Source organism: Prionailurus bengalensis, chromosome X (genome assembly GCF_016509475.1).
Source record: "Prionailurus bengalensis isolate Pbe53 chromosome X, Fcat_Pben_1.1_paternal_pri, whole genome shotgun sequence".
Lineage (NCBI taxonomy): Eukaryota > Metazoa > Chordata > Mammalia > Carnivora > Felidae > Prionailurus > Prionailurus bengalensis.
The window spans coordinates 41,030,177-41,057,288 of NC_057361.1; the positions used below are offsets into that span (position 1 = coordinate 41,030,177).

The 27,112-nt window shown below is 46.6% G+C and overlaps 1 protein-coding gene across 2 annotated transcripts in view; it reads right to left on the reverse strand.

Moving 5' to 3' along the window:
- Positions 1 to 27,112, reverse strand: part of SLC9A7 (solute carrier family 9 member A7) — a 134,149-nt gene that overhangs the window by 33,855 nt on the left and 73,182 nt on the right. For both annotated transcript variants that reach the window (XM_043569595.1, XM_043569596.1), the window contains exons 6-12: positions 17,906 to 18,011; positions 17,558 to 17,699; positions 15,475 to 15,580; positions 14,199 to 14,287; positions 13,993 to 14,106; positions 11,484 to 11,595; positions 7,756 to 7,909 (exon numbers count right to left, since the gene is read on the reverse strand). In XM_043569595.1, the coding sequence (XP_043425530.1) occupies positions 7,756 to 7,909; positions 11,484 to 11,595; positions 13,993 to 14,106; positions 14,199 to 14,287; positions 15,475 to 15,580; positions 17,558 to 17,699; positions 17,906 to 18,011 (823 nt within the window). The remainder of the gene's footprint in view (positions 1 to 7,755; positions 7,910 to 11,483; positions 11,596 to 13,992; positions 14,107 to 14,198; positions 14,288 to 15,474; positions 15,581 to 17,557; positions 17,700 to 17,905; positions 18,012 to 27,112) is intronic.

A 27,112-nucleotide genomic window follows, 5' to 3' on the forward strand; every position in this document is an offset into this window, starting at 1 on the left:
TCTGCACAACATATCATAGTGAAACTGCCAAAATACAAGGATAAAGAGAAAATTCTGAAAGCAGCGAGGGATAAACGTGCTCTAACATATAAAGGGAGACCTATAAGGCTCGTGACCGATCTCTCTTCTGAACCTTGGCAGGCCAGAAAGGAATGGCAGGAGATCTTCAATGTGATGAACAGGAAAAATATGCAGCCGAGAATCCTTTATCCAGCAAGTCTGTCATTTAGAATAGGAGAGATAAAGGTCTTCCCAAACAAACAAAAACTGAAGGAATTCGTCACCACTAAACCAGCCCTACAAGAGATCCTAAGGGGGATCCTGTGAGACAAAGTACCAGAGACATCGCTACAAGCATGAAACCTATGGACATCACAATGACTCTAAACCCATATCTTTCTATACTAACACTGAATGTAAATGGACTAAATGCGCCAACCAAAAGACATAGGGTATCAGAATGGATAAAAAAACAAGACCCATCTATTTGCTGTCTACAAGAGACTCATTTTAGACCTGAGGACACCTTCAGATTGAGAGTGAGGGGATGGAGAACTATTTATCATGCTACTGGAAGCCAAAAGAAAGCTGGAGTAGCCATACTTATATCAGACAAACTAGACTTTCAATTAAAGGCTGTAACAAGAGATGAAGAAGGGCATTATATAATAATTACAGGGTCTATCCATCAGGAAGAGCTAACAATTATAAATGTCTATGCGCTGAATACCAGAGCCCCCAAATATATAAAACAACTACTCACAAACATAAGCAACCTTATTGATAAGAATGTGGTAATTGCAGGGGACTTTAACACTCCAGTAACAACAATGGGTAGATCATCTAGACACAGGATCAATAAAGAAACAAGGGCCCTGAATGATACACTGGATCAGATGGACTTGACAGATATATTTAGAACTCTGCATCCCAAAGCAACAGAATATACTTTCTTCTCGAGTGCACATGGAACAAATCAGAAGACTATGGATGCCGGCGAGGATGTGGAGAAACGGGAACCCTCTTGCACTGTTGGTGGGAACGCAAATTGGTGCAGCCACTCTGGAAAACAGTGTGGAGGTTCCTCCCAAAATTAAAAATAGACCTACCCTATGACCCAGCAATAGCACTGCTAGGAATTTACCCAAGGGATACAGGAGCACTGATGCATAGGGGCACTTGTACCCCACTGTTTATAGCAGCACTCTCAACAATAGCCAAATTGTGGAAAGAGCCTAAATGTCCATCAACTGATGAATGGATAAAGAAATTGTGGTTTATATACACAATGGAGTACTACGTGGCAATGGGAAAGAATGAAATATGGCCCTTTGTAGCCACGTGGATGGAACTGGAGAGTGTGATGCTAAGTGAAATAAGCCATACAGAGAAAGACAGATACCATATGGTTTCACTCTTATGTGGATCCTGAGAAACTTAACAGAAACCCATGGGGGAGGGGAAGGAAAAAAAAAGAGGTTAGAGTGGGAGAGAGCCAAAGCATAAGAGCCTGTTAAAAACTGAGAACAAACTGAGGGTTGATGGGGGGTGGGAGGGAGGGGCGGGTGGGTGATGGGTATTGAGGAGGGCACCTTTTGGGATGAGCACTGGGTGTTGTATGGAAACCAATTTGACAATAAATTTCATATATTGAAAAACAAAAAGCCAGAAGACAAAGCTGAAAATGAACGTAAATGCTAATTTACTACATGCTATAAAATAGTCTAAAAAGAGAAAAAAAAGAAAAAGAAAAAGAAAAAGAAAAAGAAAAAGAAAAAGAAAAAGAAAAAGAAAAAGAAAAGAAAAGAAAAGAAAAGAAAAGAAAAGAAAAGAAAAGAAAAGAAAAATGGTGGGATCAACGCTGCGACACCGAGGCTCTTAGACCCAGGAGCCCAATTCCCTCACCTCACAGAATCTGCCCTTTGATTACATGCTGGCGTCCTTAAACTCTCTTAAAATAATCCAGTTACAAATGCTATTACATAAAGAGCTCAGGGCTTTTCTCTGCCTTTATTCTTCAAGTTATCTCGCAAAGAGCTTTATCGTAAATTCTCTGTCTCACAGGATTACCCTTACTTGTCCTTGAGTGTTTGCGTTCCTGCACACTGGGCTGTGAAGGGCAACTGCTCGTTGGACTGTGTCACTTGAAGCGGGGGCTCCAAAGAGAACAGCCACCATGCCGCCAAAATGTGCTCTGGGCACATACGAGACTCCTCTGCTGAAGCAATCCTGTGGGTCACTTTTTTTTAATTGCTAAAATTATGTCCTTTGTGAATAACAACACCTGCTCAAGAGACTACGAAAAATATGCAGTCTGTGCATTAACGGAAAACCATTGGAGCATTTTTGCTATTATGTTTTAAAATATCAATCACGACCTACCAATTTAGAAAGGTAAGCTGGATTTCTTGGGTGGCTCAGTCGGTTGAGCATCCGACTTCAGCTCAGCTCATGATCTGGCGGTTCGTGGGTTCGAGCCCCGTGTTGGGCTCTGTGCTGACAGCTCAGATCCCGGAGCCTGCTTCGGAGTCTTTGTCTCCCCCTCTCTCTTTCTGCCCCTCCCCCGCTCTGCTCCACTCTCTCTCGCTCTCTCTCAAAAATAAATAAGCATTAAAAAAATTTAAAAACAAATAAATCACAACTAACTCCTAATTATTTATGGTGGAACTCTGAGACCCACCCTGGGCTTTTGATGTTGAGCAGCCACTTAACACCTCATCAGGGCCTCTGTCAGCAGCCTAGAGAAGTAAGGAACAAGTAGGTATTAAAGTTTACCGAGGTCACAGAGGTCAAAACCCCACACTGAACTTCACGGGGTTTCTGAATCAATTTAGAATAAGAACCTGGTTCACATAAATGATTCATGGCCATCAGGTAACAACATCACAAGCCACAGGCCAGAAAAACCAATCAATCTCATTAGTTTCTTTGTGAGGGAATGTCTTTCCGTGTAATCTCTACATATGTCAGTTCCCACACTTACGTAATCACTATTTATACACATCAGGAAAATGCAATGAACTAATGCCATGTGTATTTTTCACCAATTTGCTTCATGACGCTGTCTGGGTGGAGTTGGTCAGAAAGAAGGAAAGAATAAAGATAGGGGCAGAAACTGGAAAATGATATAGAAAATCAAGGCAATGAAAAGCTAGCTCTTTGAAAAGATCCACAAAGTTGACAAACCTCTGGCAAGACTGAAAGAAAAAAAAGAGAAAGATACAAATTACCAATATCAGCAGCGAAACAAGGGGTATCACCGTAGAGCTCACAGACATCAACAGTTTCACAAACTACCATAATTCACCCAGTAGGAAACAGATCATCTTAATAGCCCTATAAGTATTTTTTTTTAATGTTTATTTATTTTTGAGACAGAGAGAGACAGAGCATGAACGGGGGAGGGTCACAGAGAGAGGGAGACACAGAATCTGAAGCAGGCTCCAGGCTCTGAGCTCTCAGCACAGAGCCCGACGCGGGGCTCGAACTCACGGACCGCGAGATCATGACCTAAGCCGAAGTCAGACGCTTAACCGACTGAGCCACCCAGGCGCCCCAAATAGCCCTATAAGTATTAAAGAAATTGCCTTCACAATTTAAAAGCTCCTGAAAAAGAAGTCTCCAGGACCGGACGATTTTATACGAGAATTCCATTAAACTTCCAAAAAGAACTAACACCAATTCTACACAATCTCTTTCAGAAAACAGAAGAGCAGGGAACATGCCCCAGCTCATTTTGTGAGGCCAGATTACTCTGATACCAAAAACAGACAAAGGTAGTACAAAACAAGAGAAAACTACAGACCAATATCCCTCATGAACACAGACCACAAAAATCCTTAACAGAATAACAGCTAATAGAATTCAGCAGTGTATTAAAAACTCATACACCACGACCAAGTGGGGTTTGTCTTAGGGAAGTATTTTAATTAATTGATGTAAGCCACCATATTAACAGGCTAAACAAGAAAAATCATATGATTTTATCAGTAGATACAGGAAAAGCATTTGAGAAACTTCAGCATCCGCTCATGATTAAAAAAAAAAAAAACCAACAAAACCTCAAAAATCTAACAATAGATAGAAACTCCCTCAACTTGATGAGGAACATCTACAAAAACCCTACAGCTAATATTATACTTATTGGTCAAAGACTGAATATTTTCCCCTTACGACTGGAAACAAGATCAGGATGTCAGCTCATGTCATTGTTACTCGACATCATATTGAAAGTCCTAGCCAGAACAGTAAGTCAAGAAAGGGAAATAAAACGTACACTGATTGCAAAGGAAGAAATAAAACTGTCTCTGTTTGCAAATGATGTGATGGTCTATGTAGGAAATCCCAAAGAATTTATAAACAAAACCAAACAAAAGCCTCCCAGAGCTAACAAACGAGTCCAGCAAGGTCACAGGATACGAGATCAACATACAAAAACCCACTGTATTTCTATATCCTAGCAATGAACACATGGAGCCTGAAATTGAAGACAGAGTAACATTTATAATTGCTCAGAAGAGAAGAAGTACTTAGATACAAATCTCACAAACCATGCATAAATGAAGAAACGTGCCGCGTTCATGAATTGGAAGACAGAAAACGAGATGGCAGTTCTCCCCAAACTTACTATAGGCTTAACGCAATCCCTGTGAAAATTCCAGCCAGGTTTTTTTCTTATTTTTTAGAGATGGACAGGCTTCTTCTAAAATATATATGGAAAGCAACGAGAACAGCTACGAGAGTTTTGAAAAAGAATAATGTGGGAGGGCTCCCTCTACCTGATGCTACAGCTTATTACATAACTATAGTTATCAGGACAGTGTGGAGGGGTGACCACATTCATCAGTGGGGCAGAATACAGACAAACCCACGTGCATCGAGCCAACTGACTTTTGGCAAAGGAGCAAAAGTAATCCAACAGGGTAAGACTTGTCTTTTTAACACATTGTGCCAGAACAACCGGATGGCCAATAGGCAAATAAAAAAGATAATAAAACCTAAACCTGAGCCTCGCAGCTTATATAAAAATTAACCCCAAATGGACCACAGACTCAAATGTCAAGCATAGAACTAAGAAAACTTTTAGAAGATAACATAGAAGAGGGGCGCCTGGGTGGCTCAGTCGGTTGAGCGTCTGACTTCGGCTCAGGTCACGATCTCGCCGTCCGTGAGTTCGAGCCCCGTGTCAGGCTCTGTGCTGACAGCTCAGAGCCTGGAGCCTGCTTTGGATTCTGTGTCTCCCTCTCTCTCTGCCCCTCCCCCGTTCATGCACTTGCTCTCTCTCAAAAATAAACATTTAAAAAAAGAAGATAACACAGAAGGAAATCTTCACGGCCTAGGGCTTGACGGAGAGTCCTTACATATAACACCAAAGGCACGATGTGTAAAAGGGAAAAAAAAGATAAACTGCACTCCCTCAAAACTAAAACTTCTGTTCTTTGATGACTCTACTAGAAGACAAGCTACAGACTGGGAGAAAATATTTGCAAACCACATCTCTGAGAAAAGACTAGTATCTATAATAAATAAAGAACACTCAGAACTCAATAAAAAAAAAAAACCCAAACAATCTGATTAGAAAATAGATGAAAAGTGTGAACAGGCGTTTCACCGAGGAAGACAGATGAATGGCAAATGGGCACATGAAGAGATGTTCAACACCATCGGTCATTAGAGGAGTGCACATGAAGGCCACGGGGAGGTATCCCCACCCACCTGTTAGAACAACTACGATGACAAATGGTGGTTAACACCAAATGCTGGCGAGGAGGTGGGGGAACTAGATCTCTCGTACACCCGGTCACACACACACTCATTTCCGGGCCCCTCAGTGTGTGCTATGTTCTGGGTGCTATCTATATGTTACATCAGTATTTCCACAACACAACAGTGATTATATTTGTACACGTACGGCTCGTGTGCCTCATGGAAAGCTGCCTACACTCTCAGCTCTGGGTAGGGCAGTTTTGATGGCCCGATTTAGAAAAGGGTTACCAGAACTGCAAAATGTCCCCAGTCACCTCTCTACTCTCAGTGGAAAAGTATTCAGTCGTATCTGTGTGGGGTGGGGGAGGGTGGCAGGAGGAAGAGGGGACTTATAAATGAGCAGGAAAACCAAACAGGATTTCCTCAGGCTCTGAGCATCCAGGGTACCCACGGAGTGCCCCAACAGGAGCAGAACGTCACCTCGGAGGTCACCGAATGCAAAGGTCCTCAAGTGTGTGCGGGGCACAAGCCTCCTCTCTTGCGTTTATTCTTACACAGAACAAAGATGGTACCGTCTTAGGTCTCAGAGTTAGTGCCAAAAATCTGTCCATTTTCTTCTTTAGGTTTGTATTCCCACAATGAATTATTTTCCCTAGAGACTCGTGCCAGGAGATCGAAATTCTCATCACCCCCCATTTCACGACGCGGCGGCAGTCCCTAACACAGCCGACCTTCTTAAGGTTAAGGCTGTGGACTGTGTGGCAAGACTGCCCGGGTTCAAGTCCCAGCTCATCCACCGAAAGCTCTGTGACCCGGGCAAGTTATTGCCAGCATCGCAAGTGTTAGCTATGATACGACTGTCTCTGACCCCCCCCCCCCACCTGCTAGGTTCTGCAGACCCACCAGGATGCGAGGCTGAGACTCGCTAGCCCAGAAATGGTGGGGCTGGCAGGCGCCAAGCCCAGGAACCCCTGCCCGCCATTGATACAAAAGTCCCTAATGGTGGAGGAGACTGTTCTCTCAAATTCCAGCTTTCTCCCAAGTTCCACGTGTCCCCCTCACCCTAAGGATGACTACGAGATCTTTGTAGGTCCTCTCTCCTCCAAAGGTAGGTATGCTGGACACCGTTAGGCCAGTGCGCTCTGTATTCCAGAGAAGGGAGTAGGGAATGAAAGGCCAGGAGAGAAAGGAAGAAACAGCGCCACCTTGTGGCTTTTCGGAGGATCCTTCACACCTAAGCACTCAACCTCTGCAGACCCAAAACTGAGGGGCGCGGTGGGAGCCCCTCTGGGGAGGCAGAACTTCACGTCCAGGACAACCGAGGCCCAAAGACGTGAAGGGCTTGCCTTGAACCAGAGCCGGGGTTAGGCTCAGGGGCTCTTGACCCCTGCTCCAGGCTCCTCTGGGACAGCTCCTCTAAGGAGCTGGGGGCACAGAAGCACACTCTGGAATCCAAACCCTCTTTGAAACAAAATCAAATTTAGGTCAGTTGCTCTCTCTCCCGACACAGCTGCCAAACCACAGGCAGGGGACATCCATGAGGCTGCAACAAATAAGGGTTACGCAGGAAATGCCACACCTCTTTTGTGCACTCAAGCGAGAGGAGACACGGTTTCCTCTGAAAAACAAAACCCTAATTGCCTCTTTTTATTTCTTGTTATCATCTGAAGCGGATGAGCTTCTTTTGAAGGCCGCAGGTTTGATTTCAGAGGAATGTCAAATGCCAGACAAAGTCTGGCAGCAGCTTTGAGGCTTTTGAATTCCGGCCCTGTCGCTGTTCCAGCAAGGTCCAGGTGTTTCTAACGCCCCGTGCGTCTGTACTCACAAACATTTTACACGGCAACCCTTTTTCTCATGGAAAACTCAATACTCTGACTTTTCAGTTATTGCTTTTTATGTTTAAGCCCTCCCACAAACCCACAACAACAACAACAACAACAACAACAACAACAACAAACGTAAAAACCTTCCATGCACTGAGCTGTCTCCCCCTGTGTGTGAGCACAGGGACATAGTTAGACGCAAAACTGTCCGTGCTTTCAAACTGACCTTATGTTAAGCCACGACAGCATGGGTGTTGTGCCTCCGCCAATGATCCAGACAGTGAAGAAGACGATGAGGAGGGTGGTCGTGAACATCATCTGGCGAGCGTAGGATGCCGTGTCACGGATGGCCAGCGCAAATGCCATCGCGCCCCTGAGGCCTGCGGGGACCAGAGAGGAAGATCTGGTTATAAGGGCGGATGACAATGTGTCCTCAGATCCGTTGCTGCCACTCAGGGCTAATAAACTATAACATCCACGTATGTTTCGGGAGTCAAACTGTCTTATTCAGAAAGAAGGACCTTAAGGGAATGTGGTTTTCTCTTGTTTGAAGTCTTCTTTTGCAAAATGCCCAAATGCGATGAGAAAAACACTGCACTACTTTGTCCGGCACACTCTAGAACAATAACACTCTTATTACGGAGATCATTCTCCTGCTAGTAACATGAAATAAAAAGAATGATAAATAAGAACTAATGAATATAAGCTCTCTAGGTCTGTGATTCATTATAAACTGAAGTAACAGGCTAGGTCTGAATACATCAAATACATATTTGTGATCTGTGTCCCAGGACCCACAGAGCAGCCTAGCATTTCCTTAGCAAAGCTACACAGAGAAGTAACAATACGACCTGATCTACGTCAAGCGTTGGCAATTTTTTTCTGTAAAGGGTCAGATAATAAATATTTTAGGCTTTGGGGGTCAAGAGGAAAAATCAAGGCTATTTTGTAGGTACTTACATAGAAGAGAAAAGCAAAAAAAAAAAAACAAAAACAACCCAAATTTCTACCAAATCTTATGGGCAAAAACCAAAAAGAGAATAATAACAACACAGTATAATGTGTTGTGATATAGGTGAATTCTTTTGGAGGACTATATTTCACTTAATTGGATTTCAAAGTTAGTGTCCTCTATCGTCAAATAGATTGTAAATGTCCATCTGTAAAAGCCACTCTTAGCCGTGGAGTATATGAAAATATGCAACAGCCAGATTTGGCCCAGGGGATGTAGTCTGTTGGCCCTTTTTCTACATTAATGGGTATTAAGACTAAGCGCCAAACACACGGTGAGTACAGCATAGCCTGGAACGAAGTTGAGTCATGATATTGGACATCTGAAACTAATATAACACTATGTGTCAACTATCCTAAAAAAACAACCCTGGGAGATAGAAATTAAATGTACGCAGTTAAGTATATTCATCTTTGCGTGTAAGTTTCAGAGCAGATGCTGTGACCTACAGAGTGCAACACTCACAAAGGAACTGAAACAGCAGTGAATTTTTTTTAATGTTTTATTATTTATTTTTGAGAGAGAGAGAGAGAGAGAGAGCGCACGAGCGAGTGGGGGAGGGGCAGAGAGAGAGGGAGACACAGACTTCGAAGCAGGCTCCGAGCTGTCAGCACAGAGCCCGACACGGGGCTCGAACTCACAAGCCTGGAGATCATGACCTGAGCCAAGGTCAGACGCTTAACTGACTGAGCCACCCGGGTTAATATATATTCACAAATACTTGTTCTCCTTTTATGCGAGTTCTCATATTTTCATCTTATGCTAGATTTTAATTACATTTAATAAAATGCTGGTTGCTTAAAAGATTAAGCTCCCACATTTTAATGTTTACCTTTCTAAGTTCTTTTGTTCCTTCTTCATACCATGCTCATCATTTGTTTTACGGTAAAGGCTGAATCCGTGGTCTTTAATAGACATCTGGTATAAGTTCCTATTCACCTTTGGCCAGACTGTGTATATTATATGAGAGAATAAAAAGCAATACCCCCTGTATCTGTTTGCATATTCTCCCGCCTTTCCTAACAGTTTGGTAAATTCCCTCATCTGCGAACTTCACAATCCACTAAAGCATGATTCAAAAAAGTTACATCAAAGGGGCACTTGGGTGGCTCAGTTGGTTAAGCAAACACTCGACTCTCGCTTTCAGCTCAGGTCATGATCTCGCGGTTTGTTAGTTCGAGCCCCGCCCTGGGCTCTGTTCGGGTAGTGCGGAGCCTGCTTGGGATTCCCTCTCCCTCTCTCACTGCCCCTCCCCTGCTTGCTCTCTCTCTCTCTCTCTCTCTCTCTCGATAAATAAGTAAACTTTAAAAAAGAGTTACGTTAAAAAACAGAGCCAAGTTAATGTTTTCTATTAATCCGTACTTGGGAAATAACACACACATGTAGATTGCCCTATAGCCAGCTTCGTCACCGATGAATACTTTGGCCTCTAAAGGGATGTTGTCTCAAAGAAGAAAAGTTAGGGGTCAGGGAGAGACAACGTGTGCTGCATTGTCTGGAGTTCCTTTTGATGGCGACATTGTTCCCAGCAGGAAATAATCTTTATAGGAGATGCCTTTAAACAGCACTGTGTACTGCCTTTTAGTCCAGAAAATAGTGGACATATTTTAAGTTTATCTTGGTGAATGAGTTCTCTCCAACTCATCTTGCTCTTCTCCACTAGAACTTTCTCTTTTAGGGGGGAAAGGGGTGCCTGGGTGGCTCAGTCGGTTAAGTGTCTGACTTTGGCTCAGGTCATGATCTCACCGTTCGTGAGTTTGAGCCCCACGCCGGGCTCTGTGCTGGCAGTCAGCTCAGAGCCTGAAGCCTGCTTCGGATTCTGTGTCTCCCTCTCTCTGCCCCTCTGCCCCCCCTCCCAAAATAAATAAACGTTAAAAATTTTTTTAAAAGAACTTTCTTTTTTCTAATATTTATTTTTGAGGGAGAGAGCACAAGCAGGGGAGAGGCAAATAGAGACAGAGAGGCAGATAGACAGACAGACAGACAGCTCTGGTGGAGAAGAGCAAGATGAGTTGGAGAGAACTCATTCGCCAAGATAAACTTAAAATATGTCCACTATTTTCTGTCCTTTCTCGCCTCAGCGGCTTCTGCACACTTCTCAGCTTTAGAGTGGAGAGGGGGGCATCTGGGAGACAGTATAAATCAAGCAGAATTATCACGGCCATTAACTTCCGGTTTGGGGCTCATCTTTGCTTACTCAAGTGAATTTTATTTTTTGCCTCACGGGAAGTTGGAGCTAGGAGGAAGCTCAACAATTAGCTCAATTTCATTATTTTCCAAGAGTGGATACTGCAGCTGGGAGGTACTGAGTGATGTGGCCTGTGTTCTTTCTCATTAAAGGCCCATCTCCCAGGGCACCCGGGTGGCTCAGTCAGTTAAGCGTCTGACTTCGGCTCAGGTCATGATCTCGCGGTCTGTGAGTTCAAGCCCCGCGTCGGGCTCTGTGCTGACAGCTCGGAGCCTGGAGCCTGCTTCGGATTCTGTGTCTCCCTCTCTCTCCGCCCCTCCCCTGTTCATGCTCTGTCTCTGTTTCTCTCTCTCTCTCTCAAAAATAAATAAACATTAAAAAAATTTTTTTTTAAACAGACCTATCTCCCTTGTAAGTTTAGGTCTGGAGCCCTTCTGGAAGATTAAGGGTTATGCACATCAACTAGAAAACAATCAAGCACTTTAAATACTCCTATATCGCCAGGCCCCGTGGGCGGTAGATAAACATGAAGACGCGGCTGTTTTAGGGGAGAATGTTCACATTTGGTAGTATGGTTCGCAAAATCGATATTACCTCTGTGTGACGCATAGGTCGGTCTACTCAGCACTGTGGGAGAAGGCAAAAAGAACCAGGAATTTTAACTTCTTTTTACGAACCTTATCCATCATAGTTTAGTCATGCTGACACGCCTGCCGAAGAAAGCTCATTTTCTTTACGTTCCCGGGGCTTTTACCTGAAAACATCATCATGTGTTGAAAGTTCCAGCCAATCTTATGCCTTCTGCCCAAGTTGAGGAAGAAGGAGAGCGGGTAGATGTGCGCAGCTCGGCCCAGGAAGATGGCAACCTGACCACCAGGTGGAGGTTAAGGGCCCAACAGGTTTCTAGAACGGCAGCTTTGCCTGGCCTCTGGTGGAGCAGAGAATTTTAGGAATGCTGGGACACCCTGTGACCAGGAGCTAACTGCACCACGATCAGGAGGGATGTGCAAGGCAGCCGGGCTAGACCCGGTGCCCTCGGAACGCGTGTCAGCTACAAGCAGGACGCAGGTGGCCACCTTTCCCGACCTCCTGGCTCACAGAGGTAATGCCTGGCCTGCTAGACGCACTGTTGTAACTTCTTGATTTAATTAAGCGAGTGTGGACCAAGTCTCCCCCCTATCTACACCTAAGCCGAGGAGCCCTGGCAGGGGTGGGGAGTTGAGAGGAGCAAACAGTGGCTTGGGCTCCATTAGAAGAAGGAAAGTCATGGGGTGCCTGGGTGGCTCAGTCGGTTAAGCGTCTGACTTCAGCTCAGGTCATGATCTCGCGGTCTGTGAGTTCGAGCCCTGCGTCGGGCTCTGGGCTGATAGCTCAGAGCCTGAGGCCTGCTTCCAATTCTGTGTCTCCCTCTCTCTCTGCCCCTCCCGCGTTCATGCTCTGTCTCTCTCTGTCGCAAAAATAAATAAAACATTAAAAAAAATTTATAAAAAAAAAAAAAGAAGGAAAGTCACGAGAAGAACAAATCTCTAACCCGTGGGTCAAAAGCTCATAAGCTTTAGTCAGAAGTAAACAGGAGGGGCTCGAAATGACCAGGAAGATGCTACGGCTAAGAGGTGCGGAAACTTGGGAGCACTTGGGACACTTCAGATGCATTCATGTCCCTCCCAAGACTCAAGAGGGGGTAGATGTCTCTACCCGGGTGGCTCAGATGTCTTTTTGGAGGCGTGAGCCCATAGAGGCAGAGGAGTGTGGCAAGCAAAAAATTCAGGGAAACGGGCCATTCGTCACTCGCTGAGTGGAGGACAGAGCCCGGCAGGGAGCCACATGCTGTCGTGGTTACAGGAGGAAACTGCCATGGGACCCGCGGGGACCGGGAGCTTCCGTTCCAGCTGAGTGCCAGCTGCCCAGGGCCGCAGCTGTTTCAGACAGAAGCCAGGGCGGAACTGTCCTCTGCCTTCTCCTGGGTAAAGGACGGACTGTTTTTCTGCTTTTAGCTTTTTTTTTTTTTGTTTTCTCCTTTGGTGTTGTGTTGTGTTGTGTTGTTTAGAACAGCAGGAAAGCAGGTAGCGCTCGGAAAGCTCAATTCCATCCCAGAAGCCAGGCAACCATCCTCCAGTGGGAAGTGGCCTTTGAGATTCCCAGGGGACCCGTCTTGCCCCCCCCCCCCCCACCGCCCGAGGCCCTCATCTGCAAACAAGGGCGGTGCTCTCACTATCCCTTGCAGGATGCTGTGCCAGGAATACAAATCCAGGAGGCATGTGAGGAGGTCTTTCTGAATCGAGAATAAAAACACTGATCCCCTTAGATTTGCAGCTGTCACTCTGGTGATAAACCCGAGAAAGGAGCCCCGGTGGAAGCCGATTAACACTCTAACTGGAAGGTCTCCACGTGCTTGGTGAGGGTCAGCTATGCCTGCACCATAAACGAAAAGTCCAGAAGAGAAAAACACTCCTTTTTTTTTTTTTTTTAAGGTTACCCACGAAGCCTCAGAAAAGGCAAGAGTATGGGCATCTGGGTGGCTCAGTCGGTTGAGCGTCCGACTTTGGCTCGGCTCATGATCCCGCGGTTCGCGGGTTCGAGCCCCACGCCGGGCTCTCCGCTGATGGTGCAGAGCCCAGAGCCTGCTTTGGATTCTCTCTCAAAATAAATAATAAACATTAAAAATTTTCTTACAAAAGTCAAAGGCAAGTGCAAATGCCCAGCAATAGGGGACTCCAGCTCCAGGCTGAGCTAGATCACTCCAGTTCCAAGGCCCTCCTGACTTGAGAGTAGCCAATCCCCTAAACTGTGTCTCTCTTCCAAAAACTGTGCTCACAGTGGAACTGAGTCAAGGAAATGAGTATTTTTCTATTTTGTGGTCTCTTCCTTTCCTTTTTTTTTTTCCTCCTGGGGGGGGGGGAGGGAAACGTCTTTTCCACAGTGAGCTGTCACGGTAGGGATGCTCCCATGAAAGCGTGCTTATAATGCCTGTGGGCTTCTCTGGGCAGCCAGAGGAAAGGCTGCTCGCTCCCATGTGTGGCTGGGAGCAAGACTAACAGAACCTTCGGGTCTTCGGAACTGGGAACCTCCTGGATTGGGATTCGTGCAGCACTGAAGTAAAAATGATTCGGGGACTGATGCAGATCCTGAAATACGTTTAGGTCTACGAACCCACGTAAGCCTTCTTTTTTCTCATCATGAAAACACCATGAACTAGCTTCCCCAGCGGTGGTCGCCTGTCCCCGCAGAAAATAGCAGAACCACACACACACAAAAAAGGATACAAAAGCTCCAATGATGAAAACGGGGCTGAAGACATGCTTCTGGAAGGTAAAGAGAGCCAGGCCCATGTAGGAGAAGATGAAGTTCTCTGCCAGGAAGTGTAACACCTCAAAGAGCTGCACAGAAAGGGAAAAGGAAGCCATAAGTCGTGTGGGCCCCCTCCCTGCTAGTCACAGGGCACTCGTGAGGACCCAGGGCCCGCTCTCACCTGCTTCGTTCGACTTCTTGATTCCACCGACAGATTGTTGTAGGTGTAATGAGCCTGCGTGATGCCACAGAAAAGGACAGCCACAACGCCTGGGGAGGGGTTGTTAAAAAAGAAAAAAAAATCAATGATGAAAAAAAAAAAGGAAGCAGGAAAAAAATCCCCGCTGAAACAAAAAAGTTAGGGTAGGCCCAACATATCCAGCTACGGGAACAGTTTGGAAAAGTTTCCTATTCCTGAAGGTTCCCCCTGCCCCCACCACTCCTACCAACCTTTCCTTCTTCTCATTCTGCCCGCCTTCAAAGCCAAGGTCCTTGACTTCCCTTCTTGCTACAGTTTTAAGGGCATTGTCTCCCCCTCCTCTAAACTGTTCCCGAATTTGGCATTTAGCGTTCATTTCTTCAAAGAGGCCATGAGGGCCCATCGTGCCCTTTTGTCCTGTTCCTCTCGGTTCTCAGAAGCCAGGGATTTTCATTCCAGGCAAACGCTTTCTGTTTTTGCCTCGTCTAGGGCTTGAGACCAAATGGATCCAGAGTACCGTTCCATTTATCCGAGCCTTCATTACCTCGATTTCTGATTAATGGTAACCATTTTGTTGTGCAAGACAGCTGACACGGGGGCCTTTGCCTATACATTTACAGATAACTGTCAAGTTTTAAAGAACTGGGATATTTTACAATGCTGCCTATAAATGCATGTTGCACTATTTTGAAAAGAGGATAAAAGGGCTCCCCCAACTACCTGGCTCATGTATACTAATTGTACTTGATTTTCTAGTGGAAAATTTCAGGGATTTAATAAAAATGTTTATTTATTTTTGAGAGTGAGCGAGCAGCGGAGGGCCAGAGAGAGAGGGGGACAAAGGATCCGAAGTGGGCTTTGTGCTGTCAGCAGAGAGCCTGACGTGGGGCTCGAACCCACAAACTGTGAGATCACGACCTGAGCTGAAGTCAGACGCTTAACCGACTGAGCTACTCAGGTGCTCCTGTGATATTCTTTCTCTTTCTTTCTTTCCTTCCTTTCTTCTTTCTTTCTTTCCTTTTTTTTCTTTCTTTCTTTTGTTTCTTTCTTTTCTTTCTTCCTTCCTTCCTTTCCTTCCTTCCTTCCTTCCTTCCTTCTTTCCTTTTCTTTTCTTTTTTGACAAGAGATTGTGAGGTGCTAAAACCACACGGTTACTTACACTAATAATTCATGAAACTGGCGTCATAAAAACACAGCACTGAAACACAGCCCCCGCTACAGTAAGGGGAAGGGCAGCCCAAGGGTAGTGTGAACCCACCTGTAAAGCCACAGGCTTCTGCCAAAAGGAACGTGCTCCAGGACATCAGGAAGAAGAGTGCCGTCTCCAGGAGGGGGAAGCAGTGCAGCTTGGTGAACTTGGTCACGTGGGCCCCCCCGTCAAGGAACTCGGCTCCAGGAACAAGTTATCAGGGCCACCAAGAACCACGCTCCATCAGCCCAGGACTCCCCTCCCCCTCCCTAAGGGCTATCCTTTCCCTCCAACGCTTCTTTTGGGGGCCCCACAGCTGCTGCTCGGTTCTTAAAGTCATAAAAACTGAGTTCTTTCTAGCAGGAAAGAGGTTACTGAGGGCTGGGAGAGAGGAGAAAGCGGGATACCATTTCTTGGGTCCACGGTTTCTGTCTGGGATGATGCAAAGGTTCCGAAAACAGACAGAGGGGATGCTTACACAATGTGGATGCACGTAATGCCACCGAGGTGGACACTGAAAAGTGGTTACAGGGGCAAATTGTGTTATAGGTATTTTATCGCAATTAAAAAAAAAAAAACAAACCGATAATGTAGCATACCGAAAACCAAATGGGGTGAATGGCACGGTATGTGAATTTTATCTTAATAAAGCTGTCTTTAGAAATTGAACTTTCTGGGCCGCCTGGGTGGCGCAGTCGGTTAAGCGTCCGACTTCAGCCAGGTCACGATCTCGCGGTCGGTGAGTTCGAGCCCCGCGTCAGGCTCTGGGCTGATGGCTCGGAGCCTGGAGCCTGTTTCCGATTCTGTGTCTCCCTCTCTCTCTGCCTCTCCCCCGTTCATGCTCTGTCTCTCTCTGTCCCAAGAATAAATAAACGTTGAAGAAATTGAACTTTCTAAGGAAACCAGAAAGAGGTCTTCTGTGCTCTTTGCAATGGCCCCTGGCTCTGAGGAGCACGATCTTGGCCTGAGGGGTGACTGGCAGGTCAGTCTTAGCAGTGCCGGGTGTGGGGGGGGGTACCACAGGCAGGCCGGGGGAGAGTAGGCCAGTGAGACTCTGACCTCTGTGGGCCACCAAGACCAGAGTTCACAGCAGGTGTCTCATGAAGGCATGACACACTAAAAAAAAAGAAAAAGAAAGAAAAAAAAAAAAAAGAAAGCACACCCCCAGGGGCAACTACAAGGTGCTTGTGTCACTTTCTGGGACCAGAGATTGCCCTCAGAGCACTGCCCTTCCACAGTGGTCCAGCACGGAACTATCTCACGAGTGCTTTCACCGAACAGTGGAAGTCCCCGGGGCATCTAAAGGGCCTCTGTGAAGAAAGCAACTGGATCCGCGCCATCCAATATGGCAGCCGCTAGCCACACGTGGCTGCTGAACGCGTGGCGTGTGGCTAGTCCAAACTGAGATACGCGGGAAGCGCAAAATACGTGCCGCGTCTCAGAGATTTAATATACAAATGAATGTATAAAGCCTCATTGATAATTTGTACAATGATCGGAGGCTGAGACGATGCGGCCGGCACGTGCGGCTCCCGTTACCTTGTACTGGGCAGTGGCGCCGTCGAAAGATATGACGAAGGACTCAGCACACCTGCCCGGGGGCCGCCTGCTCATTCCACACTGTGCTTTTACGTCGCTTGGTCGGCGTTTAACTCAAGATGATACCATCCTTCGCTTGAGGGAGGCCACCTTGCAGTAATTCCCACCAATGGCCGCAGGTGGTTGCGGCCACAGTAGCCCACGTGACCCGTAACAGTAGGTGGCAGTGGCGAGCTGGAATCTAAAGTACTTCCCAGCCTGCTCCCTCCCGGCCTCCTGTGTGGTGGTCCCTGACCCCCTGCCTCCTCCTGGCTCTTTTCACCACCACCCCCTAAAGCCAATGTTTTCCCTGAACTCGCATCCCCAACTGGTTCACAGCAGGGAGCCAATGCAAAGGGGGGGCACCGAGCTTCGGCCAGAGTCACACTCCCCAACCTTTTCTCGGACTCTTAGCTACACCCTCGATGGTCACGTTTGACCAAAGGGACCCATTTCGGGAGCCTGCAGAAAAAAAAAAATCCACCTCTGAAAGGGAGAACCGAGACCTTGTTGTCGCGAGCGCGACAGCACACGTTCCTACCCGGGGTGGGCACGATGACCACCAAAAGGATATTAGAGCCGTCACGACGCCAGTTACGGCTCCCATGGTAAAAGAGCCACTGAATATACCTAGGAAGATGCCCACTGATTTAAAAAAGGCAGCAGCATCAAAGGCATGAGTGTTCAGCCCTGCTGGCTGGTAGGCAACGATAGACCTGGGGTTTAAACAGAAGAGAGAGTTAAAACGCTGCCAAGCGGACAAAGCAACATAACTTTTATCGACCAAGCTGATAAAACCTCATTTAAAAAAAAACCCAGCCAGTTCAGTGTTGAATGCTTTTAAGATAAGCCTCTGAATTTGGCCCAGAGCATTCAGGAAGCCAGACTCTCTCTTCGTCGGGGAAGAAATGCTGTTACTTACGAGGACAGGACGATGGCAACAGCATCATTGAGGACGCTTTCTCCAAACAGGAGTGCGTAGAGGTCCACGTCTGCGTGCAGTTCGTTAAATATCGCCAGTACGGTCACTAAAAATGAGCACAAAGCAAATAAATTCGTTTCAGTTTCTGACTTTAAGCCACTGATGACAAATGCAGAGAGGCAATTCCTGCCTTTGGCGGGACAGGGTGGTTTGGGAGACAGTAAGGGAGTCAAGGACAGGTTGTGTATCTGCGGGATAAATGAAAATGACAGTCTTCCTGGTCTGGATGAGGTCTCATGTGGTGCTTGATTCTAGTAACACTGCACTGCGACTCTGCGCTTTCTACCGCAATCCCATCATGCTTTGAAAATACCGCTATTCCAGAACTTAAGAAAAATAATCACAGTTCATGTGATCTGGCTCCACTGGTGGGTTGAAATCTCTTTGAAGGCAAAAACCTTGTTTCATTGACCACCGCGTCCCCAGAACCCAGTATAGGTACGGAGAAGGCTTTAGTAAAGGTCTGTGAGATAATGGAAGTCTTCTTTTATGACAGAGCAGATGTCTGTCATAGCTCATAGTCTTGACATGTCTTAGACATTTAAAAAACAGCTATTCTCCAGGGGCACCTGGGTGGCTCAGTTGATTAAGCGCCAGACTTCGGCTCAGGTCATGATCTCATGGTTCATGAGTTCGAGCCCAGAGTCGGGCTCTGTGGTGACAGCTCGGAGCCTGGAGCCTGCTCTGGATTCTGTGTCTCCCTCGCTCTCTGTCCCTACCCCATTCACGCTCTGTCTCTCTCTCAAAAACAAATAAACATTAAAAAAAAATTTTGAGGGGCACCTGGGTGGCTCAGTGGTTGGGTGTCCGACTTTCGCTTGGGTCACAATCTTGTGGTCCGTGGGTTCAGGCCCTGCGTCGGGACCTGTGTTGACAGCTTGGAGCCTGGAGCCTGCTTTGGATGCTACATCTCCCTCTCTCTGTGGCCCTCCCCCATTCACTCATTCATTCATTCATTCATTCATTCTCTCTCTCTCTCCAGAAAATAAATAAACATAAAAAAAAATTAAAAAAAAATTTTAATGAATAAAAAGCAGCTATTCTCCAGATGAGCAGTTCTCAAACTTTTGGTCTCAGGACTCCTTTATACTCTTAAGGATTATTGAGGCGCCTGACAACCTTTAGTTTTGTGGGCTATAGCTATCGATAGTTACTGTATTAAGTAAAACAAAAATTTAAATACTTATGCACTTAAAATTACTAACGAACCCATCATATGTTAACGTCCATGTGTGTAATGAAAAATAATTATATTTTCCAAAACAAAACAAACTTAGTGAGAAGAGAGCCACTGTTCTACAGTTTTTCAAATCTCTTTACTATCCAGATTAACAGGAGACAGATGGTTCTCTTATGTTTCTGTGTCCGATCAACAGATAGTCAGCACTACATGTTATGTAGCCTCTGGGAAACTCCACAATACTGCACGCTCATGAAAAAAATGGACGTTAAGAAAGACAAATAACGTATTACTATTATTAAATCAGCTTGGACCTTATGCAGACCCCTGAAAGCTCCTCAACATTCACACCCAACTACCTTCTGCTTTTTTTAAATTTTATTTTAGAGAGAGCACAACTGAGTGGGGGGCAGAGAGAGGGAGACAGAGGATCTGCGCTGACAGCAGAGGGCTCGACGTGGGGCTTGAACCCATGAAACGCAAGATCATGGCCTGAGCTGAAGTTGGACGTTTAACCGACAGAACCACCCAGGTGCCCCTTATTATTATTTTTTTTATTTGAGAGAGAGAGAGAGAGAGAGAGAGAGAGAGAAAAACACGCGTGAGCCGGGGAGAGGGCAGAGGGAGAAAGAGGGAATCCCAAGCCGGCTCCACGCTCAGTATGGGGCCGAATGCCAGGCTCGATCCCATGACCCTGGGATCATGACCTGAGCCGAAATCAAGAGTTGGATGCTCAACTGACAGCCACCCAGGTTCCCTTAAATTTATTTTTTTAATGCTTTTTTACATCTCGTTTACTGCCCGGGTTCCTTGTCTGTTTCTTCCTGTCAACTCTTTCCATAATGCTCCACTGTTTTACCCCTCTAATTTCTGAATTTTCCAATCCTGAGATATACAGTTCTTTCATAACCTCTATCGCTTTCTCAATTTCCTTTAGCTTCTATTGAAATATTAGTCTTCGTGTGCTTTGGTACCCGATTTTGCTGATACGACTTAATTATCTGCAACTTTATTATTCAGAAGGGCGATCTTCATTTTTTTTTCTTACAACATGCTTGCGTCCGATTCACCAATCTGTGTCTGCTGCTCCCTGTTAGGTGAGATGGGAAGACCCAGAATAGCTTTTCTCCTTTCATGGCTCTAGGGCTCCCTCTGCTGGTTTTACATTGAAGTATTGAAAATATGGCCCCTGAGGGTAGCCACCCTCTCAATAATTTTCTTTAAGTGTTTATTTTTTGAGAGAGAGAGAGAGAGAGAGAGACAGAGCGCAAGCAGGGGAGGGGCAGAGAGAGAGGGAGACACAGAGTCCGAAGCAGGCTCCAGGCTCCGAGCTGTCTGCACAGAGCCCGACACGGGGCTCGAACCCACGAATGCGAGATCATGACCTGAGCTGGGAGTCGGACGCTTAATCAACTGAGCCACCCAGGCGCCCCGCCACCTCCTCAATATTCAATGAAATCTACTTCCTCTGTGTTCTATTGGCATCTGAGCTTGCTTTCTCCTTTAATGCCCTGTCAAGCAGGGTCCGTGGTCCCAGCCGTTCATTTTTAGGGAGTGGCTCTGTCCTTCCAGAGAGATTTTCACCAGGTGTTTTTTTGAGAGCCCTGAGGGCTCAGGTCTCTCTAGCAGCCTCACACCTCCTCCAGTGTCCTCGCCTGTTGTCAGCCACAAATCAGAGCCTGTAAAGCACCTCCCAGCTGTAACGGTTGTTATCCGATATGCCTACAAAGTTCTTTACTCCAGGCGGGGACCCCTCCTTTTGAGGGTGAATACTGGTAGGAACGTTCCCTCCTCTTCTCACCTCTGCTTCCTCCTGCACAGCTGCTGTTCGGATCCCTAAGTCCCCCTGCTGCTGGCGGTTCGACGGCGGCAGATGACATTTGGGGATTCATGGGCCCTTCGTCAGCTAGCTGGAGCTCTGGTTTTCCTTTTGCTTTCCTGCTTTCTCTATTTCTGTTAGGGGTTAAGGAAGATTCCCAAACTACACTCTCCCCGTCGTGCTTTCCTTTTCAAGTAAGTTTAATTCATTTATAGAGGCGAAGCAAGAAGTGATGTGGATATGAAAGATGTTGACTGTGTCCGGAGGCTGCCCCAGGTAATGATGCCCCTCCGTGCTCCAATCGCTACTCTAACCGTTCGAACAGTAGCGGGACATCAACAGGGGGGCACTACCAGAAGCCACAGTTCCTAGAGGACATGTCAATCTCTTTCCTCCACCCTTAAATACAGTTTACTGGGTGACACATTAGGAAAAAATCTTTAGGGATTTGACTGAAAACATTTTATTTTCTGGATTATCTATCTATCTATCTGTCTACTGTAAGAGTACGAGTTGGGGAGGGGCAGAGGGAGAGGGAGAGAGAGGATCCCATGCAGGCTCCACGCCCAGCACACAGCCCGACCGAGGGCTAGATCTCACGACTGTGAGATCATGCCCTGAGCCAAAATCAAGAGTCGGACCCTCAACCAACCGACTAAGCCACCCGGGCGCCCCTGGATTATTTACTGCATGAACAGTATCTGTGGCTCCTTAGAGAAAATCCGTGCTGGTTAATTTTATGGGCCAACCTGACTGGGCCATGGGGACCTCAGATATTTGATTAAACATTATTCTGGGTTTGTCTGTGAGGTTTGGGATGAGATTAACACTTGAGTTGAAGGCAGAAGTCTCCTGCCTTTGGACTCGGCTTGGGACTACGCCATTGGCTTTCCTGGTTCTCAGGCCTCTGGACAGCAGATGTGGGGACTTCTCAGCCTCCATAATCACATGAGCCAATTCTTTATAACCAATAAATCTCTTTTCTCTCTCTCTCTCTCTCCCTCTCTCTCTCTCTCCACACACACACACACACACACACACACACACCCCTATATATTCTGTTTCTGTGAAGAACTCTAACACAAAACCTTTATTCTAGTACCTCATCACTCTGTGACAAGAACTCTCTTTTTAAAAAAAAAGTTTGTTCATTTTGAGAAAGAAAGAGAGAGAGAGAGAGAGAGAGAGCGAGAGAGAGAGAGCGAGCAGGAGAGGGGCAGGAAGATAGGGAGAGACAGAATCCCAAGCAGGCTCTGCCATGTCGGTGCAGAGCCAGACGCAGGGCTCGATCTCATGAACCGTGAGATCGTGACATGCGCTGAAATCAAGAGGTGGACACTTAACCAACGGAGCCACCCAGGCGCCCCAAGAATTATCTTGTTTTAACCCAATACGAAAGAAAAATTAACAATGCTAATAATAATAACCACAATTACTAAGGGCTTACCATGAAGCAGGCACTATGCTAAACATTATTTTTAATGCTTATTTTTGAGAGAGCAAGAGTGGGGGAGGGGCAGAGAGAATGGGGGACAGGGGACCCAAAGCGGGCTCTGCACTGACAGCAGAGAGCCCGACGCGGGGCCAGAACTCACGAACTGCGAGATCGTGACCTGAGCCGAAGCCGGATGCTCAACCGACTGAGTCACCCAGGCGCCCCTCTGAACACTGGACGGTGTCATTTAGGCCTCACAAAACCCTAGGTGGGCAGTACTATCATTTCCGCTAATTCAGAGATGAGAAAACGGGTCTGATGGGCTGCTTTCTCCTACAGCATCCAAACTCCTAAAATCTCAGTGGTCGAACCCAGGAGACGTTTTATCTGTCATTCCTATGACACGTCCACGGGGGGGCTGGCACCGGAGGCCTGTGGTCACACCAGTCACTCAGGGACGCAAGACTGCTAGAGGACTGGCGGCCCAGGAGACCTGGGGCCCAGGACTTTATCAATCAGGGTCCTGGCAGGAAACAGCACCCTCGAACTGAGCAACTTGAGAAGCGTTTAATAAAGGGATTATTTACAGAAGTGTGGGCAGACTCTGGGGAAACCACAAGAGAGAGAGGACAGCACGTGCGGGTGAAAACGGGGAGCTTTTATGCCATCCCTCGGCCTGGAGGGTCCAGAGGAGGCGTGACTCTGCCGAACCAGGAGCTGGTCTGTGTCTCCACCCTCCTTCTGGTCTCCCACTGGTGGTCCCCTGTGGACACATCCCAGGGGAAACCAGCAGGCAAAGGGACTTTGAAATCTTCCATACAAACCAGCCTCTTGGTGCCAAAAGGAGGGTGGTGAGTAAATCTGGAGGGGCAAAGAGGAGCCATCCCACGTAGCCGCCAACTGGCTATGAGAGCTTAGCACACAGCAAAGTCCAAAGATTTAGTGAAGTGGGTAAAGGGTTTAAGCTCTGTGATTTTCCAGAGCTCCTGTGACTTTATTTTCTTTTTAGAAATGTTTTTTTTTCTTTTTTTACAGTTTGTTTATTTATTTTGAGAGAGAGAGGGAGAGGGCGCACACATGAGGAAGGGGCAGAGAGAAAGAGGGAGAGAGAGAGAAAATCCCAAGCAGGCTCCGTACCACCAGCGTGGAGCCTGATGTGGGGCTCGAACCCACGAACTGCGAGATCATGAGCTGAGCTGAAGTCAGATGCTTAACCGACTGAGCCACCCAGGCGCCCCCCTTTTGACTTTAAACACTATTTTCCTAAAATACTAGTTACTGGAAGTAAAAAAAAAAAAAACAACAACAGTTAACTCACCCATAACCATAAAGGCTAGCTTGCATAATTAATACTAATCACAACGAACATTTACACAGCCCTGCTCTGAATGTGGCTGCTCTGGTTTTCAGTCTCTCATCCTCCCTGCCCATCACTTTATAAAACAAGGCACGAACCCTGCAGTGCCCCTTCTGAGCAAGCCTGTGCACGGCCAAGAGGAAGGAGCACTGTGGGTATGGACCACCAGAAGATGACGGGGCGGGGGTGACCTACTTGGTGAGTGGCTTCTCAAGGCGGGGAGTAAACAGACTGCTCCCCTGTACAGTGGGACCCCCAAAATCAGGGACAGCAGGATCACAACAGCTGTTTCTAACCGGGCGCGGACTAAGGAATGACGAGTAGTTGACTGAAGGCCTCTGGTACGGGTATCTAAAAAGTAGCGGGGGTAAAATAAGAGAGCAGACAGAGGAAGAAGGGAAAATCAAGAACCGGGATTTGTTCCTTCGACTAACTTGGCCTGAACACTTCACGTGTGTACTAAAGGGCACTTAGCACTTGCGAACCCTCAGTACACAGTGGTGAGTAGCGTTAAGTACAAAATAGGCTCGACTCAAGAGCCGTGGGCGCGAGTCACTGGAGGAGGTAGGGGAGTGCGTGTAGGCAGGTGGCAGATGGGACCTGAGCCTCAAAAGACAAGCAAGAGACTGACTGAGCAGCCCGGGTGATGCGACTAGAAAATTACTGGCGCCACCGATCACCGATTTGGAAACCTGTGTCGACATTTCAGAAAGATTTCCATTAAAAAGCAGTTAAAGTTAATGTCCTAGGGGCGCCTGGGTGGCTCAGTCGGTTAAGCGTCCGACTTCAGCTCAGGTCATGATCTCATGGTCCGTGAGTTCGAGCCCCGTGTCGGGCTCTGTGCCGACAGCTCAGAGCCTGGAGCCTGTTTCAGATTCTGTGTCTCCCTCTCTCTCTGACCCTCTCCCGTTCATGCTCTGTCTCTCTCTGTCTCAAAAATAAATAAACGTTAAAAAAAATAAAAAAATAATAATAAAATTAAAAAAAAAAACATAGAGGGGGGCGCCTGGCTGGCTTGGTCGGTAGAGCACGCAACTTTTGATCTCAGGGTCATGAGTTCGAGTCCCATGTTGGGTGTAGAGATGGCTACAAAAAGAAATAAGCTTAAAAACAAAACAAAACAAAACAGAACTGGGATAGCGAAACCAAAAGGAGAGACCATTTTTTTTTAAAAATGGGGAAAAGAAAGAAATTTCTGCCTGAGCCAGATGTGGATAGAGACCAATGTGATTAGCAGATGCTATGGTCAGTGCTTTATACCTGTTAGTTCATTTACTATTCGCAACAGCCCTGGGAAATAGATATCATTACTCCTAGTTCATGAATGCAGCAACTGACATGGAGCAGAGAAAGTGTGCCCAGGCCACCCTGGTCAGTGACTGGCAGGGCTGGAGCTCAAACTTACCCCTGTAACTCCACACTCTTTCTCAAAAACCAGGGTGCTTCAACCAGCCAAGCCTTCGATATCAATTTGCTTAGTGCTTTTAATAAGTTATGGGGCTAAGAGAGGTCAATGGTTTTTGGAACAGTGATGTTTTTCAGACCCATACGACTGTCTAGGGCCGTGCCATCCAATATGGTAGCCACTGGGCACAGGTAGCTATTTAAGTTGCTTAACATGAAATAAAATTTTAAAATCGGTTCTTCAGTTGCATTACCCCATATTTTAAGTGCTCAATAGCCACACGTGGCTACTGGCTACCATACTGGACTGGGCACAGAACATAGAACATTTCCACCATCGCACTGACCTAGGGGACTCCCCCGAGAGGTGGTGCAGTTGTGTGGTGGGGAGAATCTTAGTAGCTTTAAAATCATCGCTGTCCAGAAGGTTAGCGGGCCTTTCCACCGCCACTCTTGGGCCTCCACCATGTCTCTGCAAATTCTTCGCCTACGATGTACTCTCGGTGGTTGACATTATAGGAAGGAATAGCTGTGACTACTTTATGCGAACTGATTTAATTTAGGTTCCACCTTTGAGAGGAGAGGGTTTCTGTTTGTTTTTGAGCTGCGGAGGAAGGGGGGCATATAATAATTCCACTTTTAAGAACTGGCTCAACTAACGCTTGAAAAATACAAGGTAAGAGATTTATTAATAGGAACCAGGTCACGGAGCAAAGGAGTTTACAAATAACATTATATTCACTCCAGTGGTACCAGAGTACATTTCCACTACAAAAAGGGCTTATTTATTTTTAATTTTATTTTAGAGACAGTGCGTGCCAGTGGGGGAGAGGGGCAGAGAGAGACAGAGAGAGAGAGAGAGAGAGAGAGAGAGAGAGAGAGAGAATCCTAAGCGGGACCCACGCTCAGCACAGAGCCCGACATAACCCTGAGCCGAAATCAAGAGTCGGACCCTCAACCGACTGAGCCACCCAGGTGCCCCAAGAAAAGGCCTTATTTAAATGAAATGATGTATTTCCGGGGCGCCTGGGTGGCTCAGTCGGTTGAGGGTCCGACTTTGGCTCAGGTCATGATCTCACGGTTCGTGAGTTCGAGCCCCGCGTCGGGCTCTGTGCTGACAGCTCAGAGCCTGGAGCCTGCTTCGGATTCTGTGTCTCCTCTCTCTCTGGCCCTCCCCTGCTTGTGCGTTCTCTCTCTGTCTCTCAAAAATAAATAAATAAATAAACATTAAAAAAAAAAAAAAGAAATGATGTATTTCCTAAATGAGGCCAAAGGCAAGGCACGGAGGAAGAAGACAGTCTGGGTGTGGAAATTATGACCAAATTAGACATTCTGAAATGAAAGACAAAAGGGAAAGAAATACAGGTGGAAGCAACCCCAGTGTCCCGTTGCCGATGGACGGATAAACAAAACGTGGTATATATGCACAATGGAATATTATTCAGCTTTGACACCTGCGACAACAGAAATGAACCTTGAAGACGTTACGCTGAGTGAGATAAGCCCGGCACAAGAAGACAAGCGCTGTACGATTCCACTTCTCTAACATATCTACGGTAGTCGAAGTCACAGGGACAGAAAGCAGGATGGTTGGTTACCAGGGACTGGAGGCAGGTGCAAACGGGGGGAGTCACTGTTTAACGGGTACAGAGTTCCAGCGATGCAAAATGACAGCCGGGAGCCTGCTTGGGATGCTCTCTCTCCGCCCCGTCCCCTAGTCCCACGTACCCAACCTCGTAACAAATAAACTTTAAAAAATTAAAAAAAAGAAATAAAAGGGAAACACACACCCTTCTTAGAAAAGCCATCTACCTCCGTTAGACCACTTCCGGTCTCTTCCTCCACCATTCCGTGCTACTTCTATTTCGTCTCTGTACCGCAACCAGAGTTAATGATCGCTCTGTACGTTTTAAGATGTAACTACTGGAATATCGGGATGACGAAGCCAGTAT